The following is a 17,686-nucleotide window of genomic DNA, read 5'->3' as shown; positions in this document are numbered from 1 at the left end:
GATTCAAGAACAGCTATTTCTCTCCATCCATTGAATTCTTGAACCAGCCAGCAAAATACTAATCACTACAGTTTAGAACATGATGATTATTTTGATCACTTTGCATGATGATTGACCTTTTTGTTCAAATTGTGTCTCTTGTGTCAATTTATGTTTTTCTTGTGAGCACTACTTACATGATGCTATGTGCCTGTGAACTTGCTGCAAGTAAGCTTTTTTATTGCCACTGTGCAAACATGTACTTGTGCAGATGAGAATAACCTCAACTTGTACTAGGGTTATTTGCAGATGAAAAATAGCTGCAAATATATTCCACACACACATTCTGTGAAGGAAAATAAGCTTTACAAATATTGAACTGCTCATGCAGTTCATTAACCTTGTATCTGATAGCTTCACTCAGCATTAGCTGAGAAACTAGGCTGCAACAACATTATCCATTTCAGGATTTTAAAAGATTTCATAATTCTTCTTCAGTCCTTTGCTTTTTAAATGGAACCAATAACTCACCACGCGAGGCAAGCACTAATAGTTGTTCAAATGCTTTATTTCTGCAGCTGAATGTTCATATCACAGCAAGAAGCACGCTGTCCAAAATGTGTTTTCTACATTGACTCAAATTGATAACTCTTTAGTAGGATACATGACAGAGAAACAAAAGGCAGCCTGGCATGGAACATGGATCGGGAGAACCAGTTTGCAATGCCAAGAGAGAAAAAGAACAGCTAGATTTAGTACTTTTGCAGGTAAGGCACCACAGTTAAAAAAAAGCACATGTGTAAATTTTAATGCAAGAACATTTCTTTTAAACTAAGTTACAGAAAAAGGAAGAAAAATAATTCTACCTCTAATTGGTTCAGAATTGATCGTAGCTCTGTAGAGAAATGCACCGCTAACAATTCGGCTGCTTTTGGAGGATTAATAGACACCAGTTCCTGCAATTTAAAGAGAGGCCAGGTTATTTTTCCAAATAAAATCTGTGAATCTCCACAGCAAATCTTAATAGAAAATTGTCAAAATAGTTGCAATAAGTCACTGCGAGATTGGATAAGTATTACATTTCTACTTCTACTTGTGGAAAGACATTCATTTAGAGTCAAATAACATGCAAGGTTCTTCTTACAAATAAATAGGTGCTAAAAAGTGTTAAAAAAGGAAGTCAAGATAGTATTTGCTACTAATCTGGACAATGTATAAAAAATCTATACAGTAAGTGAAATCAACATGTAGTTCTGAGCATCTATCTCCATAAAGTCAAATGCACAGTTCCATCAAAAGCGCGTTCAGGTATGAATCATTTTACAGGCTCTGGATTAATAATGCATTATTGATTCGGAGGAGCAAAGCAATGTCAGATGGCACTAAATGGCGACTCCTTTGCTTGCATCTTCAGAAACAGCTCTATTTCTATCTTTGACATCTCTTTTTTTTTTCCAAGGCTCATTTGAAGACCATGACCTGGAGTTACACTCTGACTATAGTTCTTTGTGAGAACGGAACCCGCTCTCAGGGCCTCACGACCGGCCGCTTTTTGATATCCCAAGGCACAAACCTGGAATATTAGCACACCTTCAGGGTTCTGGATTTTTGAAGCTCTGGATCGGGCAGATTCTAGTCCGGTGCCACTGAATGAAGCGTCGTGGGAGAACATGGGTTAGCTGCCAGAGGTTGTGCGTCCATAGATCTGTGCCTTTCTGGGGACGACTCTCTCGGCGCAGAACTCAGAAAAAGCGGCGCAACAGACTTTTAACGTTGTAAATCAGTAAGTTGTTTGTTACATCTCCCTTCTCGCTGTGAAACGGGGACACATCTTTATCCCTTATTAGGGGTAGAGAGAGAGAGAGCGAGCCTGGGGTATGTTGAATTATTGGGTAAAAGAGTAGTCTTTTGAGTACTGGAAGTCTGTGTCTTTATTGATGCTTGCTGCATGCTTGAGCTCGATGGAGGACACTAATGCTTTTTGCTGGTGGGGGTGGGGATCGTCGTTGCCTTGCTGCTACTTGTGTGTGGGTGGGGGAGCTGGGGGGCTTTGGGGTTCCAATGTCCAACTGTCATTCATTCTTTGGGGCACTCCTCTGTTTTCGTGAATATTTGCAAAGAAAAGGACTTTCAGGATATATATTTCTCTGATATTAAATGTACCTGTTGAAACCTACTGAAATAACTTAATTTCTCACTTCATGAATCCGATCTACATTACAAACAAGTGGGACACCATATTAGTATAATTCCAAGTCTTATTCAGCAAGCTAGAAATGAAAATAGTTGATAAATGTCACATATTCCTCAGCATGAATTTGTTTTTCCTACAAATTAGATTCTTCCATGGAATCAAACTATCTCCTATAGTTAAAATAACTTATACAAACACTTTGATTAATAACAAATTGTTTATACAAGTTGTAAAGATTGACATCAGATGTACTTCATTTATTGATCACAGATTTACAAAAGACTAGCAGTTACAAATAATAGGCCTATCAGTCTGCGAAGTCAAGGATGACCAGCAAGTGCCCTCATTAGGCCAATTTTGTTGAGATTCCATTTTATATTCCCATCAATTCCTTCTAGATCCTATTATTCAGGAGCACAACAGGGGCAATATACAGTGGACAATTAACCTCAAACGATACAAAACCAGTGCACCTAAATGATATTGGCTGGGCAAGAGAGAGAATATGCAAATTCCATACAAACAGCATAAGTGGTCAGGACTGAAACTGGGTCAGCAAATCTGTGAAGCAGCAGCTCAACTAGTACCACTGTGCCATCCAACCCTTTATATAACCTACAGTGGATGTTTGTGTTTGGTGTGAATACTGTGCATCCTCACTGATGGTGCAACACACTCTGGATCTGTATATCCAAGTTATTTATAAATTGCTCACAAGAGGTACCTTGAAGTGTTCCATTGTTTTATTCCATACAGATTCCTTCTCTTCGGTACTATAGCCAGGTATGGACAACATATTGTGTACATAATTGAAAATCTCCTCCTAAAAATGAGGAAAAGAAAATTAATAGGAGCACATCATTTATCACTTATTCCGTAGGTTATGACTGATGTTCAGAATTATTGTCTATTCCTAATTGATCTGGAAAGGAGTTAAAAGGTAACCACACTGGTCACATATGGACTAATTTGGGTAAAAGACGATGGATTTTCTCCTCTGAGTAACAGAAATGAATCAGTAGAGGTTCTTCTTAACAATAATTAGGTAGTTTCATGGTAAATCTATTTAACAACTTAAATACCCATTTCATTGGGTTGATATTTGAACTCTCAGTTCTAGATCAATTAACCAGACTTCAGGATGTTAAATTAATTTAACAAGTATGTTAATGAATTGCTATAGGAATGTTCAGACCATCAAGATTGCATAAAGTACTACAATACCAAAGACTTCCTGGTGACCTGAAATTGTATTTTCCACAGCAGTCGTATAAGTTATCTCAAGTGAAGTGTCAGATTATGCTGAACATATTTCTGAATCTTATTTGATAAAATTCTTTTCAGAAATACATGCTGAAAATATTATGTTGAATTTTGAGTATTCACAGGAAACATGCTTTAAGATTTTAATTACTGTCATGTCCTACATCCATTCTTGCATGCATCACAACTTATTCCTGACTATGAAATCCTAAAATTATAACACAACTGTTCATGTCAGTGGTATGCTACGCTACTGTTTGCAATAATTTTGTTGCATCTTTATCTAAAAGGAAATATTATCATGAAAATTTTATCAGTAGGCCTAAAAAAATGGCGAAGATCCAAAATAGAGAGAAAAACATTAAAAGATTGAAAAGTGCATGCATGCAAGGAGCTACTCAAGTAAGAGTCACTGTTTGTAGAACAGATAAAAAATATACCAAAAATTTCTTAAGAAATTAAAGCCACTTATAACACTATGGATTTCAGTTAATTGGGCCATCGGTTAATTGGGACAGCCACTTATTTGGGACAACACTTACAGAACAAAAACTAATCAAGAAAATAGACAGGATTCCCTTTATTTATTTGGGACAATATACTGCTCAGTTGGAACAGGAGACTGTTGCAGAACAGTTTTTAACTAGCAGCAGACGCATGCACTTATGTGCCTGTTAGACATCACAGTGTGCTTAAAGCGAACAGCTTTTAAATTGTTTCATTTGTGTGTGTTTGTGTTCAAAAAGCAGTTATTTTTGTCACTGATAGTTGGTGAGAAATAAGCAGTAAGACAATTCAGAATTGTCTTGCTCACTAGGGTTTCAAGCAATTGAAAATGAAACAATTTCATTACTTCAACAACTTTGGAACTACTAAGAATTTGAACGTATTGAAAATCATCTTGAATATTACAATGAATCCGAAGGATGCAATCACCAAAAGTATTGTATGAAGGCAGTCCATTATCTGCACTAGGTGTCTGTGCTAATTTTGTTAATTTACAGTCAGTCATCAGGTAGATGAAGCAAGTCAGCCTGGAAAGGCTGTCCATCAAAGAGAGGGAAAACTCTGATTTCAAACCTTCACTGCCTTGCGGCCATACCCACTCATGGGAAAGGCTTCGGGAGTAAACCCTGAGGACAAATCCAGAGCTGGAGTCCCTAAGGCAGTCCAATGTTCCCTTCACCCTTGTTCTGGCAACTCCTGCGATGACACTGGTGCCAAGCTGTATCGGCCCTTGCCTTTTCCTTGGACAACATCGGTGTCATGGAGAGGGGAGACTTGCTGCATGGGCAACTGCTGATCTTCCACAAAACCTTGCCCAGGCCTGAGCCCTGGAAACCATTCCAGATGCAGCTCCATAGTCTCGCGAGACTAACGGATGCCAGCAACAGTCAATCAAAAGAACATGGCAATGTGGTGGCTGTCCATCATACCTGATGATTTCGGTACGATGCTGCGAGAGATTTTTTTAAAGTGGAAAAACTGTTCCACTGGGGTAGATGCACTCTTTCAATCTCAGAAGTCTGGGTCCAGTGGTATGAGTAGACATCACAAAACCGGTGTTTTCCTTGGTTGCAGTTGAGAACTATGTCTTCTTCTGTGCTTTATCATGCTTCTGCACTGTACTTTGGTGTGGCTGCTGTTCCATGCAAAGATACCTGGAGCCACAGATAAGAGCTGAGCATCCATTCGGTGGGAACCAAAGGTAAGTGAGCTGCCCCAGAATGGACACAACAAGCCCATTCACTAGAGCTACTACCTCTCCCTGAACAACCCATACACAGTAACGTAAACCAGTTGAATTCCTCATAGGAACTAATAGACAGCTTTATAATACTGTAGTAACATTGGTAGTGTTCTAATTTATTCTGTATTTCATTTAAATATATCATTTATTATTCAGTTAAATGGTAGGTTGTCTTCTTAGCTATTTCCATTAAACTTTGACTAACTGGGACAGACGCTTAAATGGGCCAAAAAGTACTGGTCCCGATATGTCGCAATTAACCAGAATTCACTGTACTATCATGAGGATTTTAGGATATATGGTGTTTTGTGGTATTAATTTTATGCCAATGAACCAGTTATAACACTTCCCTTCTGCCAAGCCAAGTAAAGAAAATAGAAATATCTAAGAAGTATTCCACATTGGAATCGATTCAATTGATCAAGACAAACTGGGAGTTCAGCTATCATATAAGGAGCTTTGCAACCAAATATCAAGTTAATAGAAACAGTGGGAAAGCTTTAAAGATCAAAGCCTCAATTAAGATGGAATTCATGGAAAACGACCAAGACTATGAAGACCTGTCAATCTTAATAGGCAAAGCCTCATCAAAATAAATCTATGGAGAGTTCCAAATAACACGGCCTAACTGAGGTAAACTGAATTTGTGTAGATAGGCATCACAGTCAATGCAGAGAAGGTGGACCAAAAGGGCCCACTTTAGTGCGAAATCACTGTATGATCTTCTATCAGCTCATTCAATCACTGATTGGGAATGTTAATTTGGTGGCAGGAAGTGGCAGCCTATGTGAAGAATTTCTGAAATAACTCAGCATGATTGTTTAAGAGGGGGGTAGGAAGAGGTAGAGAGGAAGATGTAATTTGGGGTCAGATGAGGAGAAGACCGTTGGAAGGAAAAGCTTTAGTTTCACACATTTTCTTCTAATATAGGGGGCCATCCTATGCACCCAGTTCCTTGTACCTCGTGGGGCAAAGTAGCATAGCCACTAAAGTAACAATTCAATTTGCACCACTGTCTGTAAGACGCAATACATTCTGCTCTGTGACTGCATGAGTTTCCAAAGGTGCACGGATTGGTAAGTTGTGGGCATGCAATGTTGGCACAAAATACGTGACATTTGTGTGCTGCCCCAAGCACATCCTTGGACTGTGCTGGTCATAGACACTAGATGTTTTGATGTTATGTGCCAAATAAAGCTAATATTTATATCTTTAATCTCCAGGTGAGCACTCGTGGAGGTAAGATACTTGACCACTATTACACTCCCTTCCGCAATGCTTACAAAGCTCTCCTTCGCCCAGCTTTCGGAAAATCAGATCACTCTTCAATCCTGCTTCTGCCAATGTACAGGCAGAAGCTGAAACAAGAGGCAGCCATAGTTAAAAACCATCCACTGTTGGTCCCACCAGTCGGCCTCCATGCTGCAGAACTGCTTTGATGACGTCGACTGGAATGTCTTCCATGATGAGGAGGTCTCCAAGTTCATGGATGGAGTCAGTGCTTCATCTGGATGTGCATCGATGATGTTATCTTCCAGAAGTCGGTCAGGGTCTTCCCAAAACAGAAACCCAGAATCAATAGTTCCGTGCAAGCAGCACTTACTGCGCAACATAGAGCTTACATTGCTGGTGATCAACTAGAGCTCAAAAAAAGCAGCTATGATCTGCGCATAGCTATCAAGTCTGCAAAACAATACAGGGACAAGAATGAGTCAAGATTGACAACAAATAGCACACGTGACTTGTGGCAAGGGTTGCATACCATTGTAGACTTCAAAGCCAAACGTTGTGGTGCCGCCAACAACGCGGCCTCTCTCCCAGATGAGCTCAATCACTTTTACACTCGGTTCAATGTCACTAACTCTGAGCCTCCGAGGAAAGCCACTGCTACAACCTGCAATCTAGTCATCCCTGAGGCTGAGGTACGCAGATAGTTCCAACTAGTGGACAGTCACAAGGCTGCAGGACCAGACGGCATCCCAGGACAAGTACTCAGGATGTGCATAGAACAATGGCAGATGTGTTTACTGACATTTTTAATCTCTCCCTTTCCCAGCGTAGAGTGCCATCCTGCTTCAAATTATCCACCATTGTCCCTGTACCAAAAAAAGACCAAGGTAACATGCCTGAATGACTGGAGTCCTGTCGCACTCACCTCAATAATAAGCAAATGCTTTGAGAAGCTGGTCAAGGATTACACATGCAGCATGTTACCACCTAAACTGGACCCGCTACAATTCACCTACCGACACAACCGATCAACAGACAATGCAATAGCCACTGCTCTACATACCGTCCTTATACATCTGGAGAAGAAGGACACTTATGTGAGAATGCTCTTACATAGAAACATAGAAAACCTACAGCACAATATAGGCCCTTCAGCCCACAAAGTTGTGCCGAACATGTACCTACCTTAGAAATTACTAGGCTTACCGAAAGCCCTCTATTTTACTAAGCTCCATGTACGTGTACTATCTAAAAGTCTCTTAAAAGACTCTATCGTATCCGCCTCCACCACCGGTGCTGGCAGCCCATTCCACGCACTCACCACTCTCTGAGTGAAACACTTACCCCTGACATCTCCTCTGTATCTACTCCCCAGCACCTTAAACCTGTGTCCTCTTGTGGCAACCATTTCAGCCCTGGGAAAAAGCCTCTGACTATCCACACGATCAATGCCTCTCATCATCTTATACACCTCTATCAGGTCACCTCTCATCTTCCTTCGCTCCAAGGAGAAAAGGCCGAGTTCACTCAAACAATTCTCATAAGGCATGCTCCCCAATCCAGGCAAAATCCTTGTAAATTTCCTCTGCACCCTTCCTATGGCTTCCACATCCTTCCTGTAGTGAGGCAACCAGAACTGAGCACAGTACTCCAACTGGGGTCTGACCAGGGTCCTATATAGCAGCAACATTACCTCTCGGCTCCTAAATTCAATTCCACGATTGATGAAGGCCAATACACTGTATGCCTTCTTAACCACAGAGTCACCCTGCACAGGTGCTTTGATTGTCCTATGGACTCGGACCCCAAGATCCCTCTGATCCTCAACACTGCTAAGACTCTTGCCATTAATACTATATTCTGCCACCATCTTCTGCTTCTTCTTCGGCTGTCCATCGATTTTGATGTTGACTGTGCTGAGAGTTTAGTCTCTGCAGGCACGTTTATGGGCCACAAGACCGGCATTGGATCAGCACTGAGTCCCACATCCGTTGCATTTGTGATTTGACTGGTCTAGCACCGAATGTCTGCGTTCATGACCTGTTTCATATTTCTTCTGCCTTTTCTCCTCGATAGCTGGGATTGACTTCTTGACAATGCAGCGCTAACTTCTTCTGTCCAAAGCATCTTTCTCCCAGGTGTTGACATTCATGTCAGTGTTCTTCATATGGCACTTGAGCACATCTTTATAGCGCAGCTTCTGACCACCATGCTTCATGTAACTCGCCATAGAAAACAGCTTTGGGTAAACGATCATTGCTCATTCTTGTGACATGACCAGTCCAACGCAGCTGAGAAGCTGTGATGAGCGATTCTGCGTTGACTGTCCCAGCATGTTTGAGCACCTCCACATCTGGTACTCTCTCTTGCCAGTTGATGTGTAATATTTGGCGTGATTGCCTGAGTTGTGTCTTGGTCAATTTCTTGATGTGCTTCCAATACAATGTCATCATTTCAGTTCAATAAAGCAGAGATGGTAAAACAGCTGTGTTATACACTTTGACCTTGGTTGCCATTTTAATGTTGTGGCAAGACCAAAGTCGCTTCTGGAAAGCACCAAAGACTTTTGTAGCTGATTGAATTCCCCTCTCAACTGCCAGATCTGATAAGTTGGTGTTGGTCACAGTGCTTCCTAAGTACGTGAAAGAGTCAGAACATTTCAGTGCTACCCAATTGACCGATATGACTGGTGGTTGGGTCTCATTAGGACTACACAGAGGAGGAGGCTGGTACAGGAGTTTGGTTTTGGAGACATTGATTCTTAGGCCAAGAAGAGTGGCAACAAATGAGAAGCGGTCTACAATTTCTTGAATCACATTAACATCAGTAGCAACCAGGGCTGAGTCGTCTGCATACAGAAGCTCTCTGACACGTATCTCTCTTGATCTGGTTGAGGCTTTGAGTCTTGACAGGTTGAACAATTTTCCATCTGAGCGTGTCCTGATGTACACACTTTTGTCCAAATTGTGATCCATTATTTCCAAAACTGCAGATATAGTGTGAACAAAGCTGGAGCAAGAATGCATCCCTGTTTTAACCCGTGGTTGATGGTGAAGGCTTCACTGATGTCTCCTCTGATAGATACTCCGATAGACAAGAAAGCAGAAGAATTGCAAGCAACGTTAGACAGGAATGGCTACCATGGGCTCTTCTCAGGACTGAAAGCTATCTATGGTCCAAGAAGCAATGCAGTGGCCCCAGTAAAAACTGCAGATGGGAGCAAGCTATGCATTGACAGGAAAGACATCATTGAGCAATGGAGGGAACACTTCTGTAACCTTCTAAACCAACAAGGTGTGGCTGACCACAATGCATGTGAAAGGCTCACAACTAGACCAGTAAGAGAAGAGCTATGTGGACTCATCACTATGACAGAGCTTAGTAAGACTTTAAAAGGTACCAGCAGTGGTAAAGCACCCAGGCAAGACGGCATTCCATCAGATGTACTGAAGCAAGGTGGTCCTGCTCTGAAGACTGAACTGTTGAACTTATATAATGCTTGTTGGCAGAATCAATATCTCCCTCAGGACTTCAAAGATGCGCTGATAGTCATCATCTACAAGAAGAAAGGCGATCGTAGTGTTTGTGTAAACCACTGAGGAATCTCCCTTCTGTCCACAGATGGCAAGATTAATGTGAAGATACTGTTCAACCGGCTCAAGGTCATCTCAGAAGATGTGCTTCCTGAAAGTCAATGTGGCTTTAGGGCTGGAAGAGCAACCACTGACATGATCTTTACATTGAGCTAACTCCAGAAGAAGGCAGTAGAACAGCAGCAACCATTGTACATTGTCTTTGTTGATTTCTCACAAGCATTTGATATGGTAGACAGAGAAACACTCTGGGAAGTACTCAAAACTTATGGCTGTCCAGATAGGCTGGATATGATGATCAAGTTGTTTCATGAGAACATGACTGGCTAGGTATTCTGCCATCATATTTGACCTACCAAAATGAACCACTTCACACTTATCTGGGTTGAACTCCATCTGCCACTTCTCAGCCCAGTTTTGCATCCTATCAATGTCCTGCTCTAACCTCTGACAGCCCTCCACTGTTCTTGGACTATAGTTCAGGATTCAGCACCATAGTTCCATCCAGGCTCTACAAGAAGCTCAGAGACCGGCTTTCACCCTGCCCTGTACCACTGGTTCCTGGACTTCCTGTCAGATCACCTGCAGGTGGTAAGAGTGGGCTCCCTCACCTCCACCCCTCTCTCAATATAGGAGCCCCTTAGGGATGTGTACTAAGTCCGCTCCTTTAGTCCCTGTATATCCATGACTGTGTCACCACCCATAGCTCTAATCTCCTAATTAATTTTGCAGACAACACTACATTGACTGGCCTTATCTCAAACAATAACAAGGTGGCCTACAGGGAAGAAGTCATCTCTCTGACATAGTGGTGTTAAGAAAGCAACCTCTCCCTAGTTTCACAAAAGCGAAGGAGCTGGTTGTGGATTACAGGAGGAATGGAGGCAGGCTAACCCCTACTGACATCAAATTATCTGAGGTTGAGAGGGTAAACAGCTTTAAGTTATTCAGCATCCACATCACTGAGGACTTCACATGGTCTGTACACACCAGCTGTGTGGTAAAAAAGGCACAACAGCACCTCTTCCACCTCAGACGGTTGAGAAAGTTTGGTATGGGCCCCCAAATCCTAAGCACTTTCTACAGGGGCACAATTGAGAGCATCCTGACTGGCTGCATCACTGCCTGGTATGGGAACTGTACCTCCCTTAATCACAAGACTCTGCAGAGTGTGGTGCGGATGGCCCAGCACATCTGTAGTTGTGAACTTCCCATGATTCAGGACATTTACAAAGACAGGTATGTAAAAAGGGCCCATAGGATCATTGGGGACCCAAGTCACCCCAACCATAATCTATTCCAGCTGCTCCATCCGGGAAACAGTACCACAGCATAAAAGCCAGGACCAACAGGCTCCGGGACAGCTTCTTCCATCAGGCCATCAGACTGATTAACTCACACTGATTTAAGTGCATTCTATGTTACACTGACTGTTCTATGTATTATAAATTACTACGATTGCACATTTAGATGGAGATGTAACAAAGAATTTTTACTCTTCATGTATGTGAAGGATGTAAAAAATAAAGTCAATTCAATATTACTTATTCTCTCACTTAAGTTCATGAACACCAACTTCACCTACACTAGGGACAATATACAGTGTTCAATGTACAGTATTCTATTAATCCACATTTGGGATGTGAGACCGGAGCACATAGGGAAATGCATGCAGTCACAGAGGTAAACATGCAAACTCCACAAAGCCAGAACTTGAGGTCGGGATTAAACCCATAGAACTGAGAGACAGCTGCACTACTTCCAATACCACTGTTGGTTGGCCTTGTGAAGGGATAGTTGAAGTATGTTGCAGCTACACTATACATCATAATAAGTCTGGAGCTTTGGTTATCTGGTTTGGAGGAACATCCTGCTTCCCTCTTCCACAAGGGCACTCAACATTAACCTTTTTGTCTTGAATCCAACATAAATTCTCCCACACAAGCTTTAAGTGATAACATTAGGGGATACTGCCTGCCCCACTTCAGCAAGAACAGCTTATTTCTTTCCTAAGATGGTCTTGCTCAAGAAGGGCAGGTAAATGTCAAGGCACAGTATGACCAGAAAAGATAACTTTAACCGTTCCACTTCACAGCAAATGTTACAAGGAAAAAACATTTGAGAGAAATAAAAGCAGAGCTTGCACAGTAAGCAGGAGGGCTCTGGAAAGTGTTACAGAACAGAGAAACTTATGTAATGCCCTGGTTAAGACTTCTACTGCTATGCTATGGGGTATTTTATTTAGTAGCTTTCTGTAAAAGCAGTGTGTCCTGCTGGTAGAATGTTTTGGTTTCAACCAAAGATAAGGGGCTATGATGTTCAACTTAGTAATGATATATCAGCCAATCAGGATGGTGGAATTCAGAGAAAGTTCTAGAGAGCGCTGGACAGAGATTTTTGATGGACACTGGTGGGGTGCATAGTCTTTTGGCGGGAGATGCTGAGAAGATCAGGAGAGATAGCGTAAGATTCAATCTGACAGGAAGACGTGATTGCAAGGAGTGGTTTGCGAGATTAAGGAGTCCAAGATGGGAAACTCTACCAGTGACTGGTAATGAGAATTCAGCACCATGAGTAGTGGCTATACCCAGGTTTTGGAAGCTATAAGCTCCAATGGTCATGTGTACATTTAGACTGGTTTAACTGTAATGGGCCCTTTTATTTTTTTCTTTCTTTTCTTTATCTTAATAACTTTGATAAAGCTGAAATTAATAAATACATTTTCTTTATAATTTTATGCGGTGTACAATCTGTTATTTCTTGCTGACCATTGTGTATGGGCAATATTTACACAATATTCACTCAAATTGAGGTTTCTTTGTTCAGAACATCACACACTCCTGTTTGGTTGAACTCCAAATCATAGACACTAGACGCGCATTGTTTGTTGGAGGTGGCCTTCTCACCACTGAGTCACGTGGCTGTTAGCAGAGCCGGCTAACGAGCCAAGTTTACATAAGAGCCCAGTGAGGGGGCTACACTCAGGGTACAAGTACATAGTTCCCTGAATGTGGCGAAATAAGTAAATAAGGTGGTGAAGAAGATATTTGGCATGCTTGCCTTTATCATCTAGGACAATGAATCCAAGAGTCGAGGCATTGTGTTACAGACATAAAGGACATAAGTGAATCCATACTTGAAGTAATGTGTATGGTTATGATTGCTTGAAAGCGTGCAGAAAAGATTCAGAAGTATATTACCAGGAAAGGAGGGTCTGAGTTGTAAACAGAGATTGGATTGGCTGGGACTTATTTTCCCTGGAGTGTGGGAAGCTGCGGGATAACTTTATAAAGATACATGTAATACCCTGGTTAAGATTTCTATTGCTATGCTGTGAGGTACTTTATTTTAGCAGTTTTCTATAACAGCGGTGTGTCCTGCTGGTAAGAGTATTTTGGCTTCGGCTAAAGATAATGAGCCATGTTGTCCAACATAAGAATGTTGTGTCAGCCAATTGTAACTTCCTGCACAGTGGATGCTTCTGGAGAGCTGGACAGGATCAGGTTTCTGAAGAACAGTAGATAGGTTTGCGGTCTTTTGGCAGAGCAGGGCGGAAGGGAAGATGCCACAGAATGCCATTGGAAAGAGAGACCCCGTTGCAAGAAGTGATTTGTGTAGATGAATGGTTCCTCGGAGGAAGGGCCAATATTCCTGAGAGCCAGTTCTTACAAGATGGTCTTCGAGAGGCATTCAGAATTTGGCAGATGCTTTCTCGCAGACCATGGGTCCAGGGCATGAGTAAAGCGATGCACCCCCAACTTCTCCAGAGATGAATTCCAACGTTTATGTACACATTGGATTGGTTTAACTGTAATGGCTTGTTTGTTTTCTTTGTCAGTAAGGAGAAGTGCATCAAGCAGAACAAGCATCTTTACTCTGTCTTCATTGGCCTGACAAAGGCATTTGACACTGTAAACAGGGAGGCTCTCTGGATCATCCTGAGACATTACGGATGCCCAAGGAACTTCTTGAAGATGACTCAGCTGCTCCACGACAGAATGACAGGACAAGTTCTTTGCAGTGGTGATACGTCAGCTGCATTTGCCATTTCCAATGGGGTGAAGCAGGGCTGTGTACAGTCCTGTTCAATCTGTTCTTCACTTGCATGTTGTCACATGCTGTCAAAGGTCTGAGGGAAGGAGTGTACAGCAGGTACCGATTGGACGGCTCTCTCTTTGACCTTCGCTGCTTTAATGCATGGATGAAGTTCCTCCATACAGTCATTCAAGAACCCCTCTTTGCTGATGACTGTGCGCTCCTGGCGCACAAATACAGTGATCTACAGTTGATGCCAAACAAATTCTCAGATGCTGCTACGTCTTTTGGCCTGACTATCAGCCCAAACAAGACTGAAGTACTTCACTAGTCAGTGCCAACCACCAACCCCATAGAACCAAAAATCACTATTGACAACACCCAGCTGACAAATGTAAATAGCTTCAAATACTTGGGAAGCATCATCTCGAGTGAAGGGTTTTTGGACAAAGAAATTGACTCCAGGATCAGCAAGGCCAGTCAGGCTCTGGGGAGGCTGCGTACCAGAGTGCTTAATCAACACAACATCCGCATCTCCACAAAGCTGAAAGTCTACACAGCTGTGGTCATCCTTTCTCTCCTATATGGATGTGAGACCTGGACTCTGTACCGACGACACATCAAACAACTGGAGAAATTTCACATGCACGCCCTCCGCTCCATCCTTGGCATTTGTTGGCAAACTGTGTCTCCAACTTGGAAGTCTTGGATCGCGTGGAGTCCACCAGCATTGAGTTCGTGATAATCAGAACCCAGATGTGGTGGGTGGGACACATCATCAGAATGGACAACCACCGTATGCCTCGCCAGCCGCTCTATGGTGAACTGGAGACAGGAAAGTGACCTCAAGGTCGTCCATGCAAGCACTACAACGACGCTGTGAAGGAAACCCAACGCTACTGTGACATCCAGCCAAGAGAACTAGAAGCTACGGCTGCTGACAGAACCCACTGGCGAGCCTTGTGCTAGAAAGCCTACACCAGTTTTGAAAACGGGCGCTGCCAAAAACTGATGGAAAACCGTGTGCAGCGTCCCAGAACAGCAGCCACAATTATTACAGCAATGGACTTCCAGTGCCCCCATTGTTCTGTACTGTGCGCTTCCAGACTGGGACTGCAGAGGCACCTCCATGTTCACAGATGAACTGCACAACAGTGTGTCTTCTTCGAATCCGAAGGACTACCACTAACTGTTTGCTAAAGTTGAATATCTTGTAAATATACTTTATCTATAATTTTATACTGGTGTACGATCTGCCATCTCTGGGCTACCAATAACTGAGTATGAGCAGTATTTATACAGCATTCGCTATAGCCCATTATCCTTAATTGGAACATACCAACCTTCCTGTTTGGTTGAATCTCAAATCATACTGACCCTAGATGTATTTTGTTTATGAAAGGTGGCCTTCTCACCGCTGAGTCACGCAGAGTTACACAACAAACCAAGTTTGAATACGAGCGTAGTGAGACGGTTATATATTAAAATAATGAGGGGCATCGGTAGGGCAAATGGTGACTATCTAATCAGCAGAGCAAGGGAATTTAAACCAGAGGGCATAAATTTAAGGCAAGAGGGGAAAGATTTAAAGAGGACCTTAGGGGCAGGTTTTTTCACAGAGAGGGTAGTGGGTATGTGGAACAAGATGCCAGAGGAATAGAAGAACAGGAAAAATTGCAATATTTAAAAGGAATTTAAGCAGATAGATGGATAGGAAAAGTTCAGAGGGATATGGGCCAAGTGCTGGTGCTTCGGTCTAGCTCATAGAAGCAATGTGGTTAGCATTAACGAGTTGGATTGAAATTCCTGTTTCTATGCTCTACAACTCCACCTATGGAGAACCAATCAGTCTTAATCTCAGCCAATAACTAAAGGTATGTAAGTTTAGTTACATTTTAAGCCAAGCTACAATTCCATTTCCAAGAATGAAAAATGATCATATTTTTAATTACTGCACATTAAAAGATATCTATCTGTCCAATGTACCAATCCTGTAATTATTAAATATTTAAGACATTGTTAAATTCATGGGAAAAATAATTATGTTAAAATTCATATGATTAGAACCAAGGAATAAGAATAAAACAGCAAACTGTGTATAGTACAGACCACCAAAATAATGCACGAGTGGCAGACAGAAAGGCTGGCTCAAACAAGTAATAAATAGAACAATGTGGATTCTAATTATTTAAAGATAGAAAATGTCAGGCAATAATATTTCCCCAAGTTGGGTTGTCTGGAACAGATGACATCATCTCAAAATAAATGATCATGTATTCAGTATTCAGATAGCAAAAATAAAATCAACAAAAGGATAGATAAATTTTGGAATTTTATCTTGAAGAGTTCAGTGGAAGCTCAGTTGTGCAGTACTTTTAGTAAAAGGAATTGCTAACAATTTCTGGATTTTAAGGGCATCCAGGGATACAAGAGCAACTGAAGTTAAACATCAGTCATGATCCTATTGATTGAGGAAATGCTAAGAAGGGTCTGGAGGTTACTTGCTATTTGGGGCCCTGTTAATCACCAGCCCTTCCCCAAAGCTTTATCTAGGGTCAGCTGTTTGCTTCTAGTGTTGGGAATGACAAAACTGAGCCAAGTCACTGTGGTCAAGTCTCAGACACTAAGTCTACCTCTGTGACTCAGAAAGGAAGAGAGAAGAAGAGCCCTATGGTGATAGTGGATTTGTTAGTTAGGGGAACAGACAGGACTTTCTGTGGGTGAGAACAAGATTCCTGGATGGTATGTTGTCTCCAGGATGCCAGGGTCTGGGGTATCTCAGATCAAGTCCTCAATATTCGTAAGTGGGAGAGTGAACAGCCAGAAGTCGTGGTGCATGACATGGGTAGGATGAGTGATGAGGTTCTGCATAGGGAGTTCAGAGAGTTAGGTGCTAAGTTAAAGGACATGACCCCCAAAGTTGAGATCTCAGGATTGCTACCCAACGCCACGCACTAATGAGGCCAGAACTAGGAAGATTATACAGTTTAATATGTGACTAAGGAGTTTATATAGGAGGGAGGGCACAAGATTTTTGGATCATTGGGCTCTCTTCCAGGGAAGCTGGGACCAGTATAGAAGGTACAGTTTGCACCTGAAATGGAGGGGGACACATATTCTAGTAGGAAGGACTGTTAATGCTGTATGGTGGGGTTTAAATATTAGTTGCAAGGGGATGGGAACCAGAGTGCCAAAACAGTTAGTGGAGAGGTTGTGAATGCAGCTGCTGGTAAGACTTCAGACAAAGTTAGGAATCAAAAGGCTGAGCACTCAAGAAGAGAAAACAAGTTAGTTTTAAGTAGCAGAGAAGGTGGACAAGGGAGATGCAGAACAAATTCCTCAATGAGGTAGCTAGGTAGCAGTTAAAATTAAACTGAGCTTCTTTGTGTATCGTGTTGCAAACTTGTTGCAATTGTTAAGGCTATGGAACAAGTCACACTGTACAGAAAGAAAAACTCAGCCAAATTATTAATAGATAGAAATGTCAGCTTTTGATGCAGGGAGAAAGAGCAAGTTTTCTAAAGTTGAAGAATTATACCAAGTTTTGAAGGCTGCGACATACTCAGATGTAAAATGAGGTGCTGTTCCTCAGGCATGCTTTGGACTTTATTATAGCACTGCAGAAGATCATAGATATAAACG

General features: G+C 42.0%; 1 protein-coding gene across 3 annotated transcripts in view; it reads right to left on the bottom strand.

Moving 5' to 3' along the window:
- Positions 1-17,686, bottom strand: part of vps8 (VPS8 subunit of CORVET complex) — a 618,230-nt gene that overhangs the window by 436,948 nt on the left and 163,596 nt on the right. For all 3 annotated transcript variants that reach the window (XM_073046772.1, XM_073046773.1, XM_073046774.1), the window contains exons 32-33: positions 2,898-2,996; positions 846-935 (exon numbers count right to left, since the gene is read on the bottom strand). In XM_073046772.1, the coding sequence (XP_072902873.1) occupies positions 846-935; positions 2,898-2,996 (189 nt within the window). The remainder of the gene's footprint in view (positions 1-845; positions 936-2,897; positions 2,997-17,686) is intronic.

Source organism: Hemitrygon akajei, chromosome 5, assembly GCF_048418815.1.
Source record: "Hemitrygon akajei chromosome 5, sHemAka1.3, whole genome shotgun sequence".
Taxonomy (NCBI): Eukaryota; Metazoa; Chordata; class Chondrichthyes; order Myliobatiformes; family Dasyatidae; genus Hemitrygon; species Hemitrygon akajei.
Note: the sequence above shows the minus strand (reverse complement) of the source record. Positions and strands in the feature narration are given on the sequence as shown.